Source organism: Pipra filicauda, unplaced genomic scaffold (genome assembly GCF_003945595.2).
Source record: "Pipra filicauda isolate LSUMZ 115617 unplaced genomic scaffold, ASM394559v2 scaffold235_size1210477_pilon, whole genome shotgun sequence".
Lineage (NCBI taxonomy): Eukaryota > Metazoa > Chordata > Aves > Passeriformes > Pipridae > Pipra > Pipra filicauda.
The window spans coordinates 1,028,377-1,048,759 of record NW_024104349.1 but is presented as its reverse complement, the minus strand read 5'-3'; the positions used below and the strand labels follow the sequence as shown (position 1 = coordinate 1,048,759).

The 20,383-nt window shown below is 45.7% G+C and overlaps 1 protein-coding gene across 1 annotated transcript; it reads left to right on the top strand.

Annotated features, from left to right (window-relative positions):
* The first annotated feature begins 2,002 nt into the window (after window positions 1-2,002).
* Window positions 2,003-19,401, top strand: ATG14 (autophagy related 14). The gene is made up of 10 exons (XM_027724412.2): window positions 2,003-2,247; window positions 7,249-7,311; window positions 7,447-7,489; window positions 7,909-7,990; window positions 12,090-12,327; window positions 13,088-13,317; window positions 13,970-14,087; window positions 15,233-15,323; window positions 15,452-15,537; window positions 18,588-19,401. Exons 1-10 carry the CDS (start codon window positions 2,030-2,032, stop codon window positions 18,892-18,894), a joined length of 1,476 nt encoding a protein of 491 aa, XP_027580213.1. The 5' UTR covers window positions 2,003-2,029; the 3' UTR covers window positions 18,895-19,401.
* Window positions 19,402-20,383: the final 982 nt, after the last annotated feature.

The window sequence follows — 20,383 nt, the reverse complement described above, 5'->3', positions numbered from 1 at the left end:
TACTGAAGTCCCCTCAGATGATGGAAGCTTGCTTGGTGCAGACAAGAACATCTTAAAACTGGATTTGAGGAAAATATAAAAAGTCTTGGATGCTCAAGACTTAATTATCTGTATTATTTAACCAGAGCTCAGGCAACGGCATTACATAAAATTTGGTAGTTTAGCAGGGTTTCTTGTACTTTGTTTTATCTCCAAATGAACTCAAGCCTTTATTTTCAGAAGGTATCATGCTCAGAGTGGTGATTTGAGTAGGAACAGTGCCAAGACTATCCTGTGGCTGTTCTGGAACCTTCTATGATTCCTTGGAAGCAAGTCAGAACAGTTTTTCTTGTGTCCTCCCCTCTTTTCCTCCTGAAGATGTGATATCTGTTGGGAAGCACCACTAGAGGTTGCTGTTAGATGACTTAAGTGCAACCCAGGCCAAAAGCTACCTCTGTCCTTGATGGAATTACACAATATGGGCTATGGCTCAATACAGAACAGGGTCTTGCTGGGTTTAGTTTCTCTGTCACACGTTTATTTCTGATTTGGTGAGGGTGTGATTGCAGCTTCTGTGTCTGTTCTTTGTCTCACAAGTGCTTTTATAACAATCTCTTCTCCAGAAAAGAGTTTGAAAAACTTTGTGCACTTCCTCATGATAAACTGGTCTTAACTGTTATCAGTTTCTGGGTCACTGTTGAACTGTGGATTTCCACACTCAAATCTCTTTTAAACACAGGCTTACTTTTCTGTTTGCTTTCTAATGCTGGAGACTTTCCACAGCTCTGGGCTGGACTTCTATTTGTACTCTATTGTAACTTGAGTTACAATAATATTTTGTAAGTGAAGACAACCTGGTTTTATTGGAATTCTGGGGAAAAAAGATTCTGGCTTATCTAAGATGAGCTGCTTCTTCAAGAAATCACATTTTACTTAAGAGCTTGCCATGTGATTTCACTGTTAAAATTAGTGCTCTTTAAAAGCATGGATAAAGCCTTTTCACTGAACTACTGATTAACTTAATGTTTGCTATGGTAACTCTTGTCTTCAAACCAACAATCTTTGTTCTACTTTCCATAGTGCTGTTCCTGCTGGTGTTTGATAACACTTGGAAAGGGAAACAACACAGGCTTGGTAGGCTGGGAGTCGCTTTACCAAAAAAAAAAAAAAAAAGAAAACACAAAAATACACCCAGGGCATGTTTTGTTGTTGGGGCTTTTTATTGGAAGGGAGATATTGCTTGAAGCTATTCTGGCTTGTGTGGACTATGTCACATCTATGTTCCTGGTGTTTCCTGCTATATACAGAAGGGGGAATTACTTCAACTGACAGCAGGGGGGGGGAGGTTAGACTGGATATTAGGAAGAAATTCTTGGCTGTGAGGGTGGTGAGGCCCTGGCACAGGTTGCCCAGAGAAGTTGTGGCTGCCCCATCGCTGGAACTGTTCAGGGCCAGGTTGGATGGGGCTTGGAGCAACCTGGAATAGTGGGAGGTGTCCCTGCCCATGGCAGCGGGTGGAACGAGATGGTCTTTCAGGCCCCTTCCCACCCAACCTCTTCCATGATACACGGATGCAGAGGAGTGGGCTCTCTGCCCCTACACACGAGCTGATCGTACGTATTTAACTCCTCATTCTGGCTCCAGCCGTGGAGCTGGGGTGAGGAAACCTCTTCGTCTGTCACTTTTTTTTACGAGGCGCATCAGTATTTGCTACTTGTACAGCTGGGTTTTGAAATTATTGTAGATAGAGGGACGGGCTTTCATCAGCATCCACGGTCCCCACAGCAGCGTCAGTGACCGGCTCTGGCGCAGATGACTCTGCGAAGCCCCGGCGACCAGAATACAAGACACCGCCCGCTCTGGAAGCGCGGCAGGGGTGGTTTTTATTCCTTCCGCAGAAGGAAAAGGCGGCAGTTTTATGTCCGAAGCAGCGTTTTCCCCGCGGAGCGCGGCCCCCCGCCCTGCCTCCCCCGCTCCCTCCCGCCGCCTCAGCGCCGCTTCCCACAATCCCCTGCCCGACAACAGGGCCCCACGTGACGCGCGGCCCATCATGGCGGCTCCCAGCGGCCGCCGGCCGCAGCCCGCGGGGCCGGGCGGGGGGAGCGGCCCCGGGGCCGGGGCCCTGCGAGGCGCCGACGAGGACGCCGAGGGGCTCTACGTGGCGGTGGAGCGGTGCCCGCTCTGCAACACCACGCGCCGCCGCCTCACCTGCGCCAAGTGCGTCCAGAGCGGCGACTTCGTCTTCTTCGACGGGCGCGACTCCGAGAGGTACCGGCGGCGCTGAGGGCGACGGGACTCCCACCCCCTCTCTATCCCCTGCCCCCGGGTCGGGGGGGGGCCGGGTGGCCCTTGGGCTGCGCCTCCTCCGCTCCGATGGGGGGCCGGGTTGTCCCCCGGGGCCGGGGGAGGTAAATGGGGTTCGGGGGGCTCTGAGTGTGGGGTGAGGGAGCGGCCCTGGGGCTGCCTGGTGGGGTCGGGCGGAGCAGGACCCTCGGCACGTTCCTCTTATTTCTATTAAAATAATAATAATTGTAATAATAGTTAACAATATCGCCCTGACTGTCACTTAGTCAGGTGTAGCTCTCAGCAGGTGTGCCCGTGTCGGTGTAGCCACAGAAGCTCCAAACAATTCAGGGCAGAAAAAGACGGGTGTATTAAGTTATTTTAAATGTGTTTCCTGTTGTCGGCAACTCGCCTTAAGCTGGCGGCTTTCAGCATCGTTAGACAGAATCAGAAAGGTGTGTAAGAAAAAAATAAACATTTTCTTGTCTGTATAAACAGTCCTAATCGTGGCCCTCCTTTTAGGATTATAAAAACAACACCCTGCTTGAGTTAATCATGGGCTGTCCTGCCCCTCCTGGAGCACTGAGGATCAGTGCTATGGCCATAAACAAATTTTCTCATTGTGTGACTCAGATGGCTCCTCCATTGCTGTCGTTCACAGCGTGGCCATCCCAGATTCTTGAAAAGTCTTCCAGTGCCACGACTGGAATAGCTCTGATTCTTGGCTGACACTTGTGTTCTTGGTCCTTCACTGGTGGCTTCATTAGCAGCTATTGGGAGCGATTCCTGGAGCTATTTTGGGAGGGTGGTGAGCAGTGTGTGCTGTGGTGGTGCCCTCGATCCGAAGGCTTGTTGTGTCCTGAGAAACAAGGGGACAGTGGGGCCTTTCTCCCACTAACATCCGTGGGAATGGGTAAAGGATGTCAGCCAGTGTGAGTCAGCTTGGAAATCTGAGACCTTAGTCTGCCACTGGATGGGCTTTCTCTTTTTTTATATATATAGAAACCGTGTTATAGAACCACAAGGCTGTATTTAGTCTTTCCAGAATAGGTGGTAAACTTGCATCTATGGGAAACTGCTTGGGGTTGTCTGTAGCTTCCATGAAAAAATTGGATTTGGAGTTTGGAACATAAACTAAGGGGGTTTTTTTCCTGCCTCTTTTGTAACCATAAGATTCTGGCTAAACATCAGGTTTAATTATAGAAATCCAATTGTAGCCTTTGTTAGAGTTGAACCACTGTTGTTCTGTATCAACCAAGGTTTAAGAAGTCTCTGCCCATCAGACAAATGAAGCCATAAAGAAGCAGCTTTAGCCAAAGCATGAGAAGTAATAGCTTGTTGGGAAAAGAAGACCTTTTTTATCCTCCTCATATCTTCTCACATGACACAGGATCAGCTTTTCTGTCTGACAGTTTTCACTGCATCCTCCTGAGCTGCTTTCACTGCCCCATTTGTCTGTGACTAGAAAAATCTTCTGTATATTTATACTGTGTTTCCTAACTGCGGGAATTTAAATCTCTTTATTTTTTCTGCCTTTATTCCTCCCTTCTGCCTGGACATCACAGTTCCATCTGTGGGGATCACTGCTCTTTTATTATTATCCCATGGCCTCCCTACACACTCGGTTTCCCCAGGCTTTGTTTCTCCTCCTGCTCAGAACTTTCCACGAATGAACTGCAGAAGTGCAATTCACTAAAAATGGCACATTTATTTTGATGAATTAAAGGAAAAACTCACCTATATGAATAACACAGCGTGAACAACCTAAGTGTGCTTGATGGCAGGGGGACTGCTCAGTGTAGGCATGAAGCTCTGTAAACCTTGGGTTCCTTCTTGCATTTGGAAGATAATGGCATTATTCTTTAAACTGTGCTTGAAATAGTCTGTCTGCTTTCTTTAATTAATATTTTGAATGACCAGTGTAGTGAGACACTTCTGAGGCCAGTTTTTCTTGTTTCCCCTCTGAATGTCTTGGGATGTGGCCACTGAAAGAGGGAGAGACGTTTTTCATGGTGACCAAAGCCATGCAGGGACAGGTGCAGGGAACTGGCTGGGTCTCGGGTTGTGTTTACTGCCATCGTTATTTATTTGTTTTATGCCTTCTAGTAGTGCCTTGGTTAATTTTAGATCAGCTGGTGCTGGAGGAGGCTGACAGGGTCATGGCAAGGGCTTTGCTGGGGTGACCTGGTGTGAGAAATTCAGGATGTGGAAGTGTATGGGGGCATTTGGGCTTCCTATTTGGCTTTTCTAAGTGTTACAGATTGGGGGGAAAAAAGAATAATTCTCTTTCCAGTGAAAAGTAAAGAGAGCAAGTGTCACTCCTTGTATCCAACTGCAGTTCAATTTTAGAGTTTTCTTGTAGTAAGACAAATTATTTCATGTTCTAATTATTTCAGGTTTCGCTGGACTATTTTGTGTGCTAATTTTTTAAAAAAAAAGCTCCAGTAAAATTGAAGTTTTTCACCTGTCTGGCAAAAATCACACCCTGTTATCTGTGAGGGGGGAGAGACTGAGGAGCTGCTGAGATTAATTACTGAAGGAGAGCTACAATTAAGGATGAGTAGTCCGGAAGTCCTCCAGTAAAATAATCACTGACATTCTTCTTTTCATTAGTAATGTGTTGTCTGTTCCAAAAGCCAAGCTGGCATCCTGGTGGTGGTGCCAGCTCAGAGACTCTTCTTCCTCCCGGGAGTGTCCCCCAGCCTGTCATAGGGATAAATTCTCAGAGTGTATTTCACAGACCTACTGAATTGCTTTGCTTTATGTGTCTTCAGATGGCAAAAGCCAGAGACAATATGATTGTCTGAATTCTTTAGGCTGTGGGTTATGATTAGGAGTAGTGACTTTTCACAGCAAGGGAGTTTTATTATAGTGAATATGTACAGTAATATTGCTGCCCTTAACTCCTTCAGCATTAATCAACTCCTATAGATTAGGAAATCTCTCCTTCTGCTTGCTTCTCCCTAATTATGAACATGTGGAAATAAGCCAGGTAACCCTAGAAAATCTCAGCTTAATGTGATAAGACTTGAGGAAAGAGAAGCATTTAATGGGTAATTTGAGATGTTCTCCCCTCTCGGTTTACATTTTATGGGAGTTCCTATAATAGTTCATCTGAAGTTTTGTTTCTGTGCCAAAGGGAAAGGCTAAAGATATATAAAGGAAAATGACTTTGCACGATGAGATGCAATTAAAATGGGAGCTATATAAAAAAATGGAAATTCTTCCTTAGGAGAAACCTGCTGAAGAAGTTGGTAGGAGCTGTTTGACATCACATGGTGAGCTGTAACTTTTACAGGCTTTCACAAATACTTCTGTCTCCTCTCCACAGCAAGAACTTAATTCACTCCCAGGTTTCTTGACAGTTCATTCAGCTTTTTGCTGATGTGGGGGACGTGAGTCGGGTAATTTTTGTTCAGTGCCCATTAATCCAGCTCTGAAAACAAGGACTGCCAAATTACCCCAGCGCTCCCTCGCTGTGGGACTGCTGAGCTCTGTGTTTCTGGGCCAAGGGATTTTTTGGTTGCAGCCAAAGGTCGGGGTACAGTAGGTGTGCAGTGCTCTGTGGTAAACAGGAGCTCTTAGAGTGCCTGTTGTCATTCCCACGATGACTCCTGGGGAGAGGACACACTGGAAGAACTGGGGGGAGCAGCTGGGCTCCAGTTGCACCACATTCCTCTGGCTCACGTGTGGCCTCTGGCTTTTATGCCAAGCACCTGCGTTTGGTTTTGGTTTGTTTTGGAAGGAAAACATATTTTTGCTTGACTACAGAAGCAGCAGCCAGTGGTTTTGTTGTTCTAATGCTAATGTCATCTGGAAGGGTGATTACATGCTCTCTGAACCCAAAGGTAGCCACCAAGGTTTCAGATTTCAGCACTTGGAGGAAAGAAGTGAAGCAATTCAAAGTTTCACCCAAAATCAAACCCACAGATGAGCAGAGAGGGAGGCCCAAGATGCCATCCTGTCAGGGCTTAGTGTGTTATTCTTTCTAAATAAAGATCCCTGAAATAAAGGACTTGTTGGGTTGTAGGTAAAATCATAGAATCATGGAATGGTTTGGGTTGGAAGGGACCTTCAAGACCATCTTGTTCCAACCCCCTGCCATGGGCAGGGACACCTTCCACTAGACCAGGTTGCTCCAAGCCCCATCCAACCTGGCCTTGGACACTTCCAGGGATGGGGCAGCCACAAATATTAGACTTCTATTAGGATGAAATTGTCAATTCTGCATAGAAGGAATTGTTTTTCATACCTGGACTTAACCCAGGGTGCATTTTTGAGGTGCAGGTCAGGACAGTGCTGTAACACAAGAACAAGAAGACAAAGCACACTTGCTATTGCTTATGTTTAAATCTCTTGGCTCCCTCTTTTGCTGTTTGCCCTGACCTTCACCTTTGTCACTTCTTGCTTTGTTGTAATTTCTCCATCTGCATTGTTCATGTTTTCTTTAGATGTATTTCCCAAGACACTCTGGAACATGGAGGGGGGGCAGAACGTGGCTGCTGCATGTTCAAAGGGTGAAAGCACAGGATGATGAATCCTAAAAAGATTCCTTTCTGATCAGTTCTTTGCAGTTCCTATACCTCAGACACCCAGTGAAACAGAGCTGAAAACAGCCATTTGGACTATCTGAGATAGTGCTCTAAAAACCTTTAGTGACTAGAGAAACTAACAGTACTATGTTTTTCTCAGTACACAAAGTATTGACATTTCTAAGCTATAAATCTAGAGATAGCAGTAATTTGCTTACAGGTTTGTTAATCCAACACTGATGTTTCCTCATCTTAGAGGTTCTGTTGCAATTCCAGTGAGACACACGCTCCAGAATTCTGCAAGAGTTTTATACATTTAGCCATTAGTTCCCAAGATGAAGACAGATAGTTGAGGTTTGGAGAATCCCACAAACTTCGGTCTTTTTATCTTTCCAGACAACTTACAAGTGTTGTATTGTGTAAAATATCAATAAAAGCATTTAATCTCTTCCAGGTTTTCAGACAAGAAAGAAAGGCTGATGCATCTTAAAACCAAACAGAGAGAATTCCAAAAACAGTAAGTTGAAGCTATTAAATGAATATAAAGTCTAAGAACTCTCATAAAAGCAAAACAGTCTCTCTAATGCACTGTTGCTGGAGGCAGACCCAGTCCACATAGTCATAAAACTTTCAATCATGTTTTTTCCTCTAGTGTTTTGAAGGCCATGGAAGGGAAAGAGATAACTGATCAGCTGGTGAGTTGTTCCAAGTGTCCCACGGTTTTTAAACTCTCTGAATTCCTGGATCTCATAGTTTAAAGTTACAATTTACCTTGAGGGCATTGTGTTGCTTTCCCAAAAAGCCTGTTGTAAGCAAAACTGAAATTGGCTCTGCAAGCAGAGTGCTCCAAACTGTCAGGATTTTCATTTCTCCCTGGATATTTGTTCAATAACTAATTTTCCTGATTGGCTTCATACTAAGCATTTGTTTTGTTTGTGGCATTCCTCTGTGCACAGAACACTATATGAAATATTTAGTTGTTTGATCCATTTAAGAACATCCTGCTACTTGTGCACTAAAGCCTTTGTTGTTAATTATTAGTTGGTGTGTTTAAAGTCGTTTGTGCCCCAGAGTTGCTGAATGTTCTTTTTTTTTTTTTTTTTTTTTTTCCCAGAGATGGAAAATAATGTCTTGCAAGATGAGGATTGAGCAGCTGAAACAGACCATTTGCAAAGAAAATGATGAGATGACAAGACGTGAGTAATGCCCCTGCTTTTGGGAAGTGAAAAAACTCCCCGTGCCTTGGAGTGAAAAATCAATTGAGGTGAATGTGAGCGTTAGGTTTTTTGTTTGTTTTTTTTTTAAAAAACAGTGAATTTCCAAACCATCGCTCCTTAAATCAACTTGAAGGCAAATCGGTGAGTGGATTTTTAGCCTTTTCATGCCTGGGTTTTAATTAGCAAACAGCAGGCATTACTCAGCTGGATGGAGATCCTTTTGCAACAGCTTTAAAAGTAAACGCTCAGCAGCCTGTGACTTTTTGGCTGTGTCCCTGGAGATGGCTTTATTCAGTGTAGTGTTTCTGATCACTTCCTCTTGATAAAGAGGAGCAAATAGCTCTGCAGCTGTTACAGATTTCCTGAAACTGCTGAATTTTAACCCACACCTGTCTGAAAACCCAAAAATCCTACTTGAGCAAGAGTCACTGAAATACAATGTAGGCTGGTGAGCTCCATTCAGAAACTCCTTAGATGTTTTACACTAAATTTTTAGGGTCAGTTTGCACCACTCCTTACAACCTGCATGCAAAAGAAGTAGAGGAAGCATATTCAGAAGCATATTGGTGGAATCAGGGATATTTTTATGACTTGGAATTCAAGAGGAATACAGAGAGTGGAAGCAGAGGCATAACCTGAGAATAGTTATAAAGGAGTAGCACAGGCTTGCAGTGATCACAGCAAAAAGGCTGAGATGCAAAATGATCTTCAATTAATAAGGAGCATGGATACTAACAATAGGAAATGTATAATAAGTAAAAGGTGAAGGAGTAGACAAGTCTGTTAATTAACAGGAATGAGAGCAAGTAACAGTGCAGAGGAGTCTGGAGCATTTAGAGCTGCCTTTGCTTCATCTTTCCACAAAGCCAATGTGATCAGCTGCTTAGCCAGATTAAATTTTACATCATGAGAGGACTGCAGGCTAAGGAAAGGAAGCAGACAGCTAAATATTATTTTGGTTGTGTCAGCAAGGCCTTATGGAAGTTAAGGAACAGGCTGAAGTAGTCTGGAGCACTTGGAAACACATGAGAGAGGATGTCCCAAGAAACAGAGTGAAAACAGTCCCTGTCTTCAAAGGATGGAGGAAGAAAGAAACATAAACTGATGACACAGTCATCCTGTTATAAACCTGAGGGCACTTTGCTGTTAACTGGAAGATAAGGTAGGTAAAAATAGGCATCACTTGGTTATGAATAGGTCTGGGGATCAAGTGGTGTAGTGGAGGATGAGGCAGAAGCTGCAAATAACTTGGATTTGGGCACTACCTGAAACTGTCTCTTGAGCAAACAAAGACATTTGTTCTGTAATCCCTGCAAGCTTGGCACAAAAGGTTAGAAAAGCTGCCTTCAGAGAGTGGTGACACTGGTCAGACTGAGGAGATGAGGCAGGTGGAGCTCAGCAGGAGCCAGTTCTGGCCCAGTTCTGCTCAGTATATCCCATAATAGCTCACATGGTAGAATAGAAGGTGGAGTGGAGGAAGCCAAGGTGGATGATGATAGGACTTCTGCAGAGAACAGAATCAGGTTCAAAATCATGCAGATAAATAAGCAACATCATCTGAAAAGGACAAAGTTGAGTGCACGTTGTTTAGGAAAGAGAAAAATGAACCCAAAGTGGGGGATGCTGGTGAGATTTAGCAGGGAAGGATCTGGAGAATTTCAAATTAAATAAAAATTAAATCAATCTCATGCTGCTCCAGAAAGGTTCAGTCCTCATTTAAGATGTATTTAAGATGGAAGCAGTTGTCCTGCTGTGCCCAACATTGGTGTTGCCTCAGTGGAAGTCTGGTATCCAACTTGAGCAGTTTAAGAAAGATACAGATCAACTGGAGAAAGTCTGGAAGAGAATATTGGGAGTAAAACACAAGGAATGGCTAAGAAAATTGATGTTTGGTTTAGAGAATGGGAAGGCGAAGAAAAACAAGCTTTTCGGTAGGTAGAAGATTATTATTTTGGAGATCCTGACTATTTTTTATCCTGGGAAGAAAGGAAAAGAGGAAATCAATGTGACTTTGAGGAACTTAGTCCCTTTTTCTCAAAGTGCAGCTCTGAAGGTGGCAGAATGTTTGCAACAACCAGGGAGTGGAGTTCCTCCTTTCTGCTCTTCTATGAAGTGAATTATCTGCAACTTTTGCAACTTCTCTTGATTCACAGTAAACTTGATTAGACTTAACCTACAAACTGAGCTAAGTATTGCCCAACTAACATGTTGTTAGCTCAGTTACACCAAAATTGCTCTTGCAGATAGACCTAAAATTAACTCTTGCCACAAGTAGCCAGTAGATCAGGAACCCAATTTGATTCACTCTTGGGCCACAGTAGAAAGTGTAAAAAAAGTTGTTTCTCTTCTCTTGGATGTGGCATAGTTTAATTTTCCTGAAATAAGAACAATTTCTAGAACATTGGCCTCCTGCTTTTGGGGTCGGCTCTCCTGGAGACCTGAATAACTGGCACTTGTTAAAATAATGTTTTAAAATCTGTGTGTGTTTGCCTTCTGTCTGTGGAGAACAGTTCAAGGAGACAGGCTGGCAAACCCCTGGCAGAGCTCTCTGGGCAGAGATCAGTGTGCCTGGGCTTGCATTTATCAGCCAGAGCAGGCATGTGGGACAGAGTGGTGTCCTGAAATACTCCTGGGGACAAGTTTTAATCACCTCATAAACTGGGTCACAAAGCAGAGGTGCTGTGGGTAGAAAAGGACAGTTGTTTCTGCACTGGGACTTCCAAGGAGGAAACGTGTGTGCAGTGATCTCGCCTGCTCTCAAATAATTGCTGTTGGACCTGCAGGGAAGGGAGTTCACTCTGTGAAAAAGTAGCCTTTCAAGTACATGAATGTGAAAATTGAACAGATGGATGTTTTCTTCCTCCTCTGTCTCTTATTCTTTATGCAAAGAGAGAGTTTGGGAATATGAATGCGAGCGTTAATTGATTTTCTGTTGGCGTAGAGGAATGCTTAAAGGAATTACTGCTGACACAAAGGGATTGTCAGACAAAAGTTGCTTTTACTACTGCTTCTCTAACAGGGGTCACTTATTTTATGAACATGAGGAATATTAGTTCTTATCTGCAGGAAGAAAGTATTCTCACCACCTTTAGTTTGGGACTTTGCGTCTCCCACATATCGGATCTTCCTTCCTATCAGACACATCATGGATTGCAGCAGGTCAGATGACTGGAAATAATGTCCTGATGTTCAGAGAAAGCAGCCTCTGTGCCTGCAAGGTCAGGCACCCTTCAAACTCAGGTGAATTGAGAGTTACAGACATTTATTTGGAGAGTGTGTAAGAAATCTTTCCCTATGCTGCTGAAAGGTGGCTGACTCTCTGTAGCACCACATGTTTGTTGGAAGCATTGCTGCAGTCAGTTATTTTTATAGCAGAATCAGCAGATCACAGAATCACTAAGGTTGCAAAAGACCTCTAAGATCATCAAGTCCAACCTTTGATGCTTCAAGATGCTCTTGAAGGATATTTTTCCAAACCTGATGCACTGGAGTGAATCCGGGAGGTTGCAGCACTTCAGTACATGAGCACACTTCTCATTTTGGGACTGGAAAGGGAGATAGCCAGCATTCCCTGTGGAAACAAGGAGTCTGCACCCTTGGGATCCAAGTGCTTTAAGAGCACATCCATGAGAGTGAAGCTCAAATAAGACACTAACAGCAGCAGAGGTGCCAGAAATGGTGAATGAAGATGCTATCTGCACTTGATTTTGGCTGCAAGCGGGGCCTGGCTTTTTGGCCAGCACCGTGCAAACATGTGCAGTCAGGCTATTTCTGTCAGGATGATTACCTCAGAGTTTAATTAAACTGGGAAATCTTGGCTTTTCTGCTCCAAATCCAAAAATAGCTGGGTAGAAGATAGGGAAAGAATAATCCCAGTTGCAGTCTCTTTGGAGACCTTCAGAGAAGATCTAAAAAAAAGTTGTGCCACCGAGCAGCTGGAAGATGTTAATAGTTTAGCAGGGTTTTTCTGTTTTAGGCTGCTATAGGTCTTGTTTCCCATAAATATTAATAAGGCTTTGTCTCAAGCTTTACCACAAGCTCCTCTTCCAAGGATAACATCTGCTGCTGCTCCCAACAGACACAGAGGGGCTGCTGAGGATCAAGGAGGAGAACCAGAAGCATTATCGCCGGGCTCAGCGGCACCAGGAGAAGAAGGAGAAGATCCAGAGGCACAACCGCAGGCTGGGGGACCTGGTGGAGAAGAAAACCTACGACCTGAAAACCCAGTATGAGCACCTGGCAAACCTGCGCAGGACACACATCCTGGAGCTCACCTCGGTCATCTTCCCCATTGAAGAAGTGAAGACAAGCATGAGGTAGGGAAGGCTGATCCTTTTGGGCTCGTTTGGCTCAGCTTTAGACACCCAGAAGTGAGTCGTGTCTGTCTAAGGTAGAGGCTCAGGCTCCCTTAGCATGGGGGGGAGGGGAGGTGTGTTCCCCAAAGACAGAGGTCCAGCATAGCAGGATCTGGAGGTACTTCCTTCTCCCTACTGAATGATATGAGCTATGTGTCCAGTGTTAAACTTCCTTAAAATATGGATTCACATCGCTGGAAGTGTCCAAGGCCAGGTTGGATGGGGATTGGAGCAACCTGATCTAATGGAAGGTATCCCTGCCCATGGCAGTTGGGGTGGAACAAGATGAGCCTTAAGGTCCCTTCCGACCCAGGCCATTCTGTGATTTTACAAAAATAAGTAATTAAAAACCCCAAAATGAAGGAAAATAGTTTTAGTAACAAGGAGTTTTGCAGGACTGCTTCTACAAGCATTTTGCCCTCGATGATTGGAGCAACCTGGTCTAGTGGAAGGTGTCCCTGCCCATGGCAGGGCGTTGGAACTGGGTGGTCTTTAAGGTCCCTTCCAACCCAAACCATTCTGTGATTTTTTTTTTTACAAAAAACAAGCAATTAAAAACCCCAGAACAAAAGAAAGTCGTTTCGGGAATAAGAAGTTCGACAGGAGCGTTTTCGGAGCGTTCTGCCCTCGGTGAAATCCGGCTCGGTGCCTGCCGAACGCCGTATTTGATCGTATTCTTTAAAACTTTTCTTAACCACACCCTCTCTCCGTTGCCCTGCAGAGACCCCGCGGATGTGTCGACCGAGAGCGACAACGCCATGACCTCAAGCACTGTGAGCAAGCTCGCGGAAGCCCGCAGGACCACGTACCTCTCCGGGAGGTGGGTGTGTGACGACCACAACGGGGACACCAGCATCAGCATCACGGGGCCCTGGATCACCCTCCCCAACAACGGGGACTACTCGGCCTACTACAACTGGGTGGAAGAGAAGAAGACCACACAAGGACCCGGTAAGGAGCAAGGCCTGCTTTTTTTTAGGCACCTGGGATGCTCCGGAAGCCTTGGATGCCAGCGGAAGGCACTGAGGAGCAGTTGGCAGGTCCATTTGTTCTCACCCGAATTCTGAGTCGGAAATAAACACCAGTATGGGGATTATAGTGGGCAGGTTCCCTGCCCAGTTGGAACTGGGTGATCTTTAAGGTCCCTGTGGCTTCCCCATCCCTGGAAGTGTCCAAGGCCAGGTTGGATGCGGCTTGGAGCAACCTGGGATAATGGAAGATGTCCCTGCCCATGGCAGAGGGTGAAGCGAGATGAGCTTTAGGGTCCCTCCCAATCCAAACCATTCTGTGATTTTATGACTAGTCTGCTGAAACCCTCTTCTGCAGGAAATGCTCACTGGGACGCACAGCACAATGTAATAGAGAAATAAAGTTAATTATTCACAGTTTTGACATGGTTCACATGCCGTCATCTTAACAGGAATTCCAAGAATTACTATTTTCTTCCAACTTCTGACAGATTTCACTGTAAATGATTGCTAGATTCAGGCTGTTCTCCATACTTACAACTGACATTTTCCAGGGTAGACTTCAGTAACACATTAACACACCCACTGAGGCTTCATTTAAAACCAGACTTTCATGTTGTTTTTATTTCTTTTAGATATGGAGCATAATAACCCTGCTCATACCATCAGTGCTGCATTGTGCTATGCAACTCAGCTCGTTAACACTTTGTCTCTCATACTTGATGTAAACCTTCCCAAGAAGCTCTGCAACAGGCAAGTAAACACAGGAGGTGAATCAGTGGCCAGTTTGGGCTGATCCTAAATCAGTTTGGTTTGGGGAACGAAGTCATGAATTGGAACAGATTTTATGGTAACATTGATGGCTCGTGAATTTTTGGGCTGTTTGAGGAAAGCAATAGTAGGATTTTAGACCACAGTTAACAGTCTTTCCTTTTTTACCTCCTGAGAGGGTAGACCAGTCATCACAGTTGGAAATAACACCTTTCTCATTGGTGTATTCAGCATCATCAAATTAGAAATGAAATATGACAAGTCCATGAATAGCACTTTTCATTTTTTTGGACCCCCCACTGTGCTTCACAAAAGTCCCAGCCCAATTCAGCAGCTCTTGAATAGCTCTGCTACATTCTGTACTGTAAAGCAAGGCCTTATAATATCCCAGGACTGTAATTCCCTTTGGGATAAATCACCCGTGGGGAACATTCCTGGCTGCCATATCCGGGAGTGCGTTGCACAAACCCCGTTTGGGATGAAAAGCACTGTTAAGTTTTTGATGTCTGTGTGGAGCAGATGGATTTGTAGAGGAGCACTGAGGGAGCTGTACACCTGATCAGTCTTCCAGGGGCCTCAAATACGCTGCTGAAATTCTTTTGAAGCGTTTCAAATAGTGGGTTTTGAAGTGAGGGCACAAAAATTGTGTAGGGGTTTCAGCTTTTCCTTCCACCCTGTGACAGGGGGTTAGGACTGGATGATTTTGAATGTCCCTTCCAACCCAAAACATTTTGTGGTTCTGTGATTTTATTTGGGTCATCAGCCTTCACAGAAGGGAAAGGTTGGGAACAGGAAATGATGCAAGGTTTAAAAGGAGACCTGAAACAGTTTGGCCACAGTGGATCTTTGGGTTTCATACAGTTTACACCACCTGTCCTGTGGAAACCGGTGAGAGCAGGGCAAGCAGTGCTTGTTGATAAAATGCTACCAGTCTTGCCAGGTGAAAAATTAATCTCCTGAGCACTCTAAAACTGGCTGTACACTCTAAACAAGTGCTCACTGTGAGGATGTTTACTCCAGGGTTTGTTAGGAAGCCAGGGCACAGAATGCTGATGTCTCCAGCAAGTGTATTTTCACAGCATTTTGCTTTCTGTGTCTTTATGTGTGTGTGTGTGGTGTTTTAACAGCGAATTCTGTGGAGAGAATCTCAGCAGACACAGGTTCACACGGGCAGTGAAGAAGCTGAATGCTAATATCCTTCACCTTTGCTTCTCTCAGGTAGGGGGAATGCACATTTGGATTTTTTTAAATAGCTTTTAAAATACCACCTGTGCCTGCTGGTTTCCTCCAGGAACTGATCATGTGTTTTCCTTTTTTTTTTTTTTTTCCTTCCTTCCCCTTGGCAGCATGTAAATTTAGATCTGCTGCACCCACTGCACACCCTCAGGAACCTTATGTACCTGGTTAGCCCAGACACTGAGAACTTGGGCAGGTAAGGAAAGCAAAATCTCAAATCTCTTGTGGCTGAATCCCTTCTGAATTTATGCCTATGCCTTTCCCAGAGAGGGAAATTCTCTTCTGCCATACCTGTAGAGCACAGAATTCAGGGTATTTACAGGAGGAGACGAGAGAGAACAGGGAAAGGGGATCCTGAGCAGGAAATCAGATTGCAGAGACGTGTGTTTGCTGTGTCTCAGCGTATGGCAGGCCCAGCTGGAGGCTTTGGTAGCTGATGATGGAATTATTTCCCCCATGCCCAGAAGCAGGAACTCCTTCCCTCCAGGGAACAGCAGCACATATGCCAGGCAGCCTTGCCATGCTCCAGATATGACCCTGCCCACGCCTTGCCAACATGTGAATACCTGAGAGCATCCAGCAGTATAAACCCTGACAAGCATCCTAGGCAGACCTTTCCCAAAATACTCCCAGTCAGTGAACTCCCTAGCCCAAAACTGACACTTCAAATGATATTAATTTATATGTAAATTAAGATTAAAGACAACTCTTCTGTTAACTCAGTACGTGACGAAAAGAACGTCAGTTCCTGGCCTTGCACACACCAGGTTTAATCATCTTTTTTTTTTTTGAACTTAAATATAAGGAAGCAAACAACATTGATTTCCCATTGGGATAATCCAGCCACAAGTCACTTGTTCCTGAGACAGTCTGCAAATATTTGTTTGATGTGACTAATGCTTTATTCCCCCCTTAAACGTAGTGTTCTGAAATCTCCTTTTCCACTTTGTTCTCCTGTACGGATCTAGTTTTATTCAAAAACCTGCAGTGCCACTAAGAGGAACTGCCTCTTCCCACTTACCTTGTGTTCTCTGGATATATCCTTACTGATTCAGCCCAAAGACGTGGGGAGCCAAATCTTTGTAATACAGCCTGGTTTGGGAAAAAAAATATCTGTGCTTGCTGCTGCTTGCCTGAAAACAGGGAGAGTGCAGGAAATACCCAGAGGATGGAGAACTGTGTCCTGGAAAGCAGCTACTGTAAAAGGTCCAGGGGTCACAGTGGGTACCTGTGCAGGTGTCACAGAGCTCCAGGTGCATCCATTGGGTCCAGGTAGTAAAAGAAGGGGTCACAGGAGAGTTGGATAAAATGTCTCCCAGACTGCAGAATGGCTTTAGAGACACCATTGGGAGCAAAGGGTATGAGCTGGTTGAAATGAGACACATGTGCTTAAAACACAGATTAATTACCCACAAGAAGGAAGGTGGGGATTCTGCTTCCTTCTGTCATCCTCCCAAGGCTGGATGAGTTTCTGGAGTGGATGCTGTCACCAGGCAGGAGTCACTGGGCTCAGGACAGGGAGAACGGGTAGAACAGAGTGGCCTTTGTCATAGAGGAGGTCACCTGAGATGATCTAATGGTCCCTTCTGGCCTCAAACTTGATGACTCTCCTCTCATGTTGCCTTGTTAAGCAAAACGCTTTGCCAGGAGGCAGCGCTCCCATTCCTTCCTGGATTATGAAAGGGGAGTGTTTGCCTTTAATTTCTAAGCTGGCTGCAAAGTTTGCAGCAACCAACTCTCTGTCTTTTCCTTTAGAAAGGAAAAGATACCTAAGCATTTAGTTGCCTGATAATCTCCTCTATACACTACTGTTTTCATATACATATAATTCTGCTAAGCTTTAATTGTCTGGATTAAAATTTTCCATGCTAAATCGCTGCTTCAGGCTCCTTCTCCCACTAAGGCTGGAGAAACACTTTTGCCTGTTACAACAGTTACTGTATTTTATGGTTGGAGTTGGTGATCTTGGGCGTCTTTTCCAACCTAAATGATTCCATGATTCTGTGAAATTCTCTCTCATGTTTCACTGAGCAGCTTTGGAATGAATTCTGGTAGGGATGCTGCTCGCTGTGGGGAATGTGCCTTTCTCTGCTTCTGTGAAACCCTGACAGTCTCTGACCGTGGGTCACAGGCCTCTGAAAGTGCCTGCTTTGGCTCAGTTAAAGGTAATTCAGATTTGGGCTGGAGTACAGGCAGCCCAAAGCAGTGGGATGGGGTGGGATGCAATCGCTTCTCCCACCAGGCAGTGGCAGCAGGGAACTCAGAGTCATTGTGCAGGTGGGTTTAGCCAGGACTCCTGGAGATCCAGCCCACTGCCCCTGCTCAAAGCAGAGCCAGGTTCTCAGGAGTGGAGCATCTCTCACATGAAGAAAGGCTGCGGGAGCTGGGCCTGCTCAGCCTCAAGAGATGACTGAGAGGGGACCTCATCCATGTCCATCAGTATCAGAAGGGAGAGAGCCAAGAGGATGGATGAGGCTCTGCTCTGTGGTGCCAAGCAATAGGACAAGACACAACAAGCAGAAACTGATGCACAGGAAGTTCCACCTGAATATGAGGAAGAATTTTCCTGTGTGGGTGACTGAGCACTGGAACAGATTGCCCAGAGAGGGTGTGGAGTCTCCCCTGCTGGAGATATTCAGATACCATTTGGACACAATCCTGTGCCATGTGCTCTGGGATGACCCTTCCTGAGCAGGGAGGTGGGACCAGATGACCCACTGTGGTCCCTTCCAGCCTGAACCATTCTGTGGTTTTGTGTGGCGGCATTTGGAGTGTCTCCAGTGGAGACCCCACAGCCTCTATGGGCAGCTGTTCCAGTGTTTGACCAGTCTCACAGTGAAAAAGGTGTCGAGGTGTTGCTCAGGGGGAGGTGAGAAGTCTCCACTAGTGAGTTGTGCCAGGTCTCCTAAGTTAGAGAGACAGAGCTGAGCCATCTCACCTGGCCAGGGCTAGTGTTGGAAATGAAAGCTGTTCCACATCAAGCTGAGATTCTCACCAGTGGAGCTCTGAGTTATCATCACTAGTGTGTGTTCCACTATCCCTGCCAAAGCAGAAAGGCTCCTGCTCTGTGGTCTGGAACCCTGTCCCTTCCTTGGCCAAGTGTTTTTGTTTCACCACTGTCCTAACACAGCTCTGCAACCAGTGAGTTTCTCCGCCAGCTGATACAGACCAGGGGTGTTTGATCTCTCTGCTGGACCCGTGACAGAGCTGTGGCATTCCTAGGGCTCACTGTGTCCGTGTTCGCAGGTCTGGGCCTTTCGAAATCAGCGCTGATCTCGAGGACTCCATGGAGTTCGTGGATCCCAGCGCCGCCGGCGAGACGGACGAGAGCGGCGACGAGCACGTGAGCGACGAGGAGACGGACCTGGGCACAGACTGGGAGAACCTGCCGAGCCCCAGGTTCTGCGACATCCCCTCGCAGCAGGTGGAGATGCTGCAGAGCCAGAGCACCCAGGTGTCCCAGCCCATCGCCAGCAGCAGCGCCGGAGGGATGATCTCGTCGGCCGCCGCCTCGGTGACCTCGTGGTTCAAGGCCTACACCGGGCACCGCTAACCAGGGACAAAGGGGCACAGGAGCTGTGGAAGGAACCCCTCCCCGACAGTGCTGTAGGAAACCTTACATATTCAGTTAAGTAGTGCCTGGAACAAAGAAAAGGTCAAGGACTTTCGTTTTGTAAACCGAAAAAAAAAAAACCCCACACCTTTTTATTTACCCAAGGTGACTGTGACGGACCCGTTTTGTAAATTAGCTCCTGACGGATTCTCTGAGGGCACTTGGTGTCTTGGTTCTGTCTGCATTGAATATCGAAGGACCCAGCAACCTCCAGTTCTACTTTCTGAAGAAGACACAGATTTTGGAGCATTTGGATCGGGATGGGCGCAGAGGAGGCTGCTCAGGGCGCGGTCTGGACAGTGGTGCAAATGCAGTTCCCACTTTCTTAACTCCTTACAGGGTTTTCCTTTGTGTGTGTGTGTTTTAAATCTGTCTTGCATAATGCAGAAATGCGTATTTCTAAATTTTTTTCATTCAGGACATGAAAATTATGCATTTTTAACATGTTTTCTAATCTCTGTTGCCATATTTTTAATACAAAGAATCAGCATGGGCAGGGAATTCACACAGCAAGTTGCTCTTGTTTTAGATTTCGGTTGTGAATCTTTTACCCAGTTTTGCCGTAGAAAAACTGGCTTGTTTCATGCTGTTTCCACTGGTAGGTGTTCTAGAAGTTTCGTGTTGTGCTGTCCAAGGCACACAGGCTCTTTACTCTTAATATCATACACCAAAGAAACACTGGACGTTCTCTTCGCTAGACCCACATTCGATGCTGATCCAGGATTGTGTTGTTGCAATAATATCCATCCGTTCCGACACCCTCTTGCCACTTCTCAGCATTAGAAAAACCTCATTTCAAGCCAGTTTGGTGAAGTCACACGCTCTCCACACTACATGTGTTTTTAACCCTGTTCTACTTTGTTTTGGGGGGGGGGGGGGTTTGTTTACTGAATGCCAAGAAGTTTGATTTCATTTCCCTGGTGCAGCTGGCTGGTGAAACCACGGGAGGTGGGATGTGCCGACAGGTGAGTTGGTGGACAAGTGCTCCTCCCCTTCCTCTGCCTTGTGGGATGGAGCACTCATGGATAGGGCTGCTCAGCAGGACTCCCAATGTGCAGTTTACATTTAGGATTGGGACATTTTCTCCACAGGGTCAACCAAGGTAAGGGCATCCTCCCCTCCCTGCTCGAGGGAGGGTTTCTGCCACTCTGCCCCGTACCCCACATGGGGGGTTCCAACTGAGTCTCCCCCCCCTCCCCATCCCTTGTATGGCAGCTCTTTCTCTTTGGCCTTGGGGCTGGACATCTGTTGTCAGTAGTTAATTTTTCTTTCCTTTTTTTTTTTTTTTGAACCAAAGACCCTTAACTCCACACTAGCAACACAGACATGTTGTTAGAGGACAACACCCTCGCTCCTGCCGCTCTTTTGGTCTAATAGCTGGGTTTGTTTGAAGAGAATAGCCCAGGCTCCCTTGACTACTGGAGCCTGA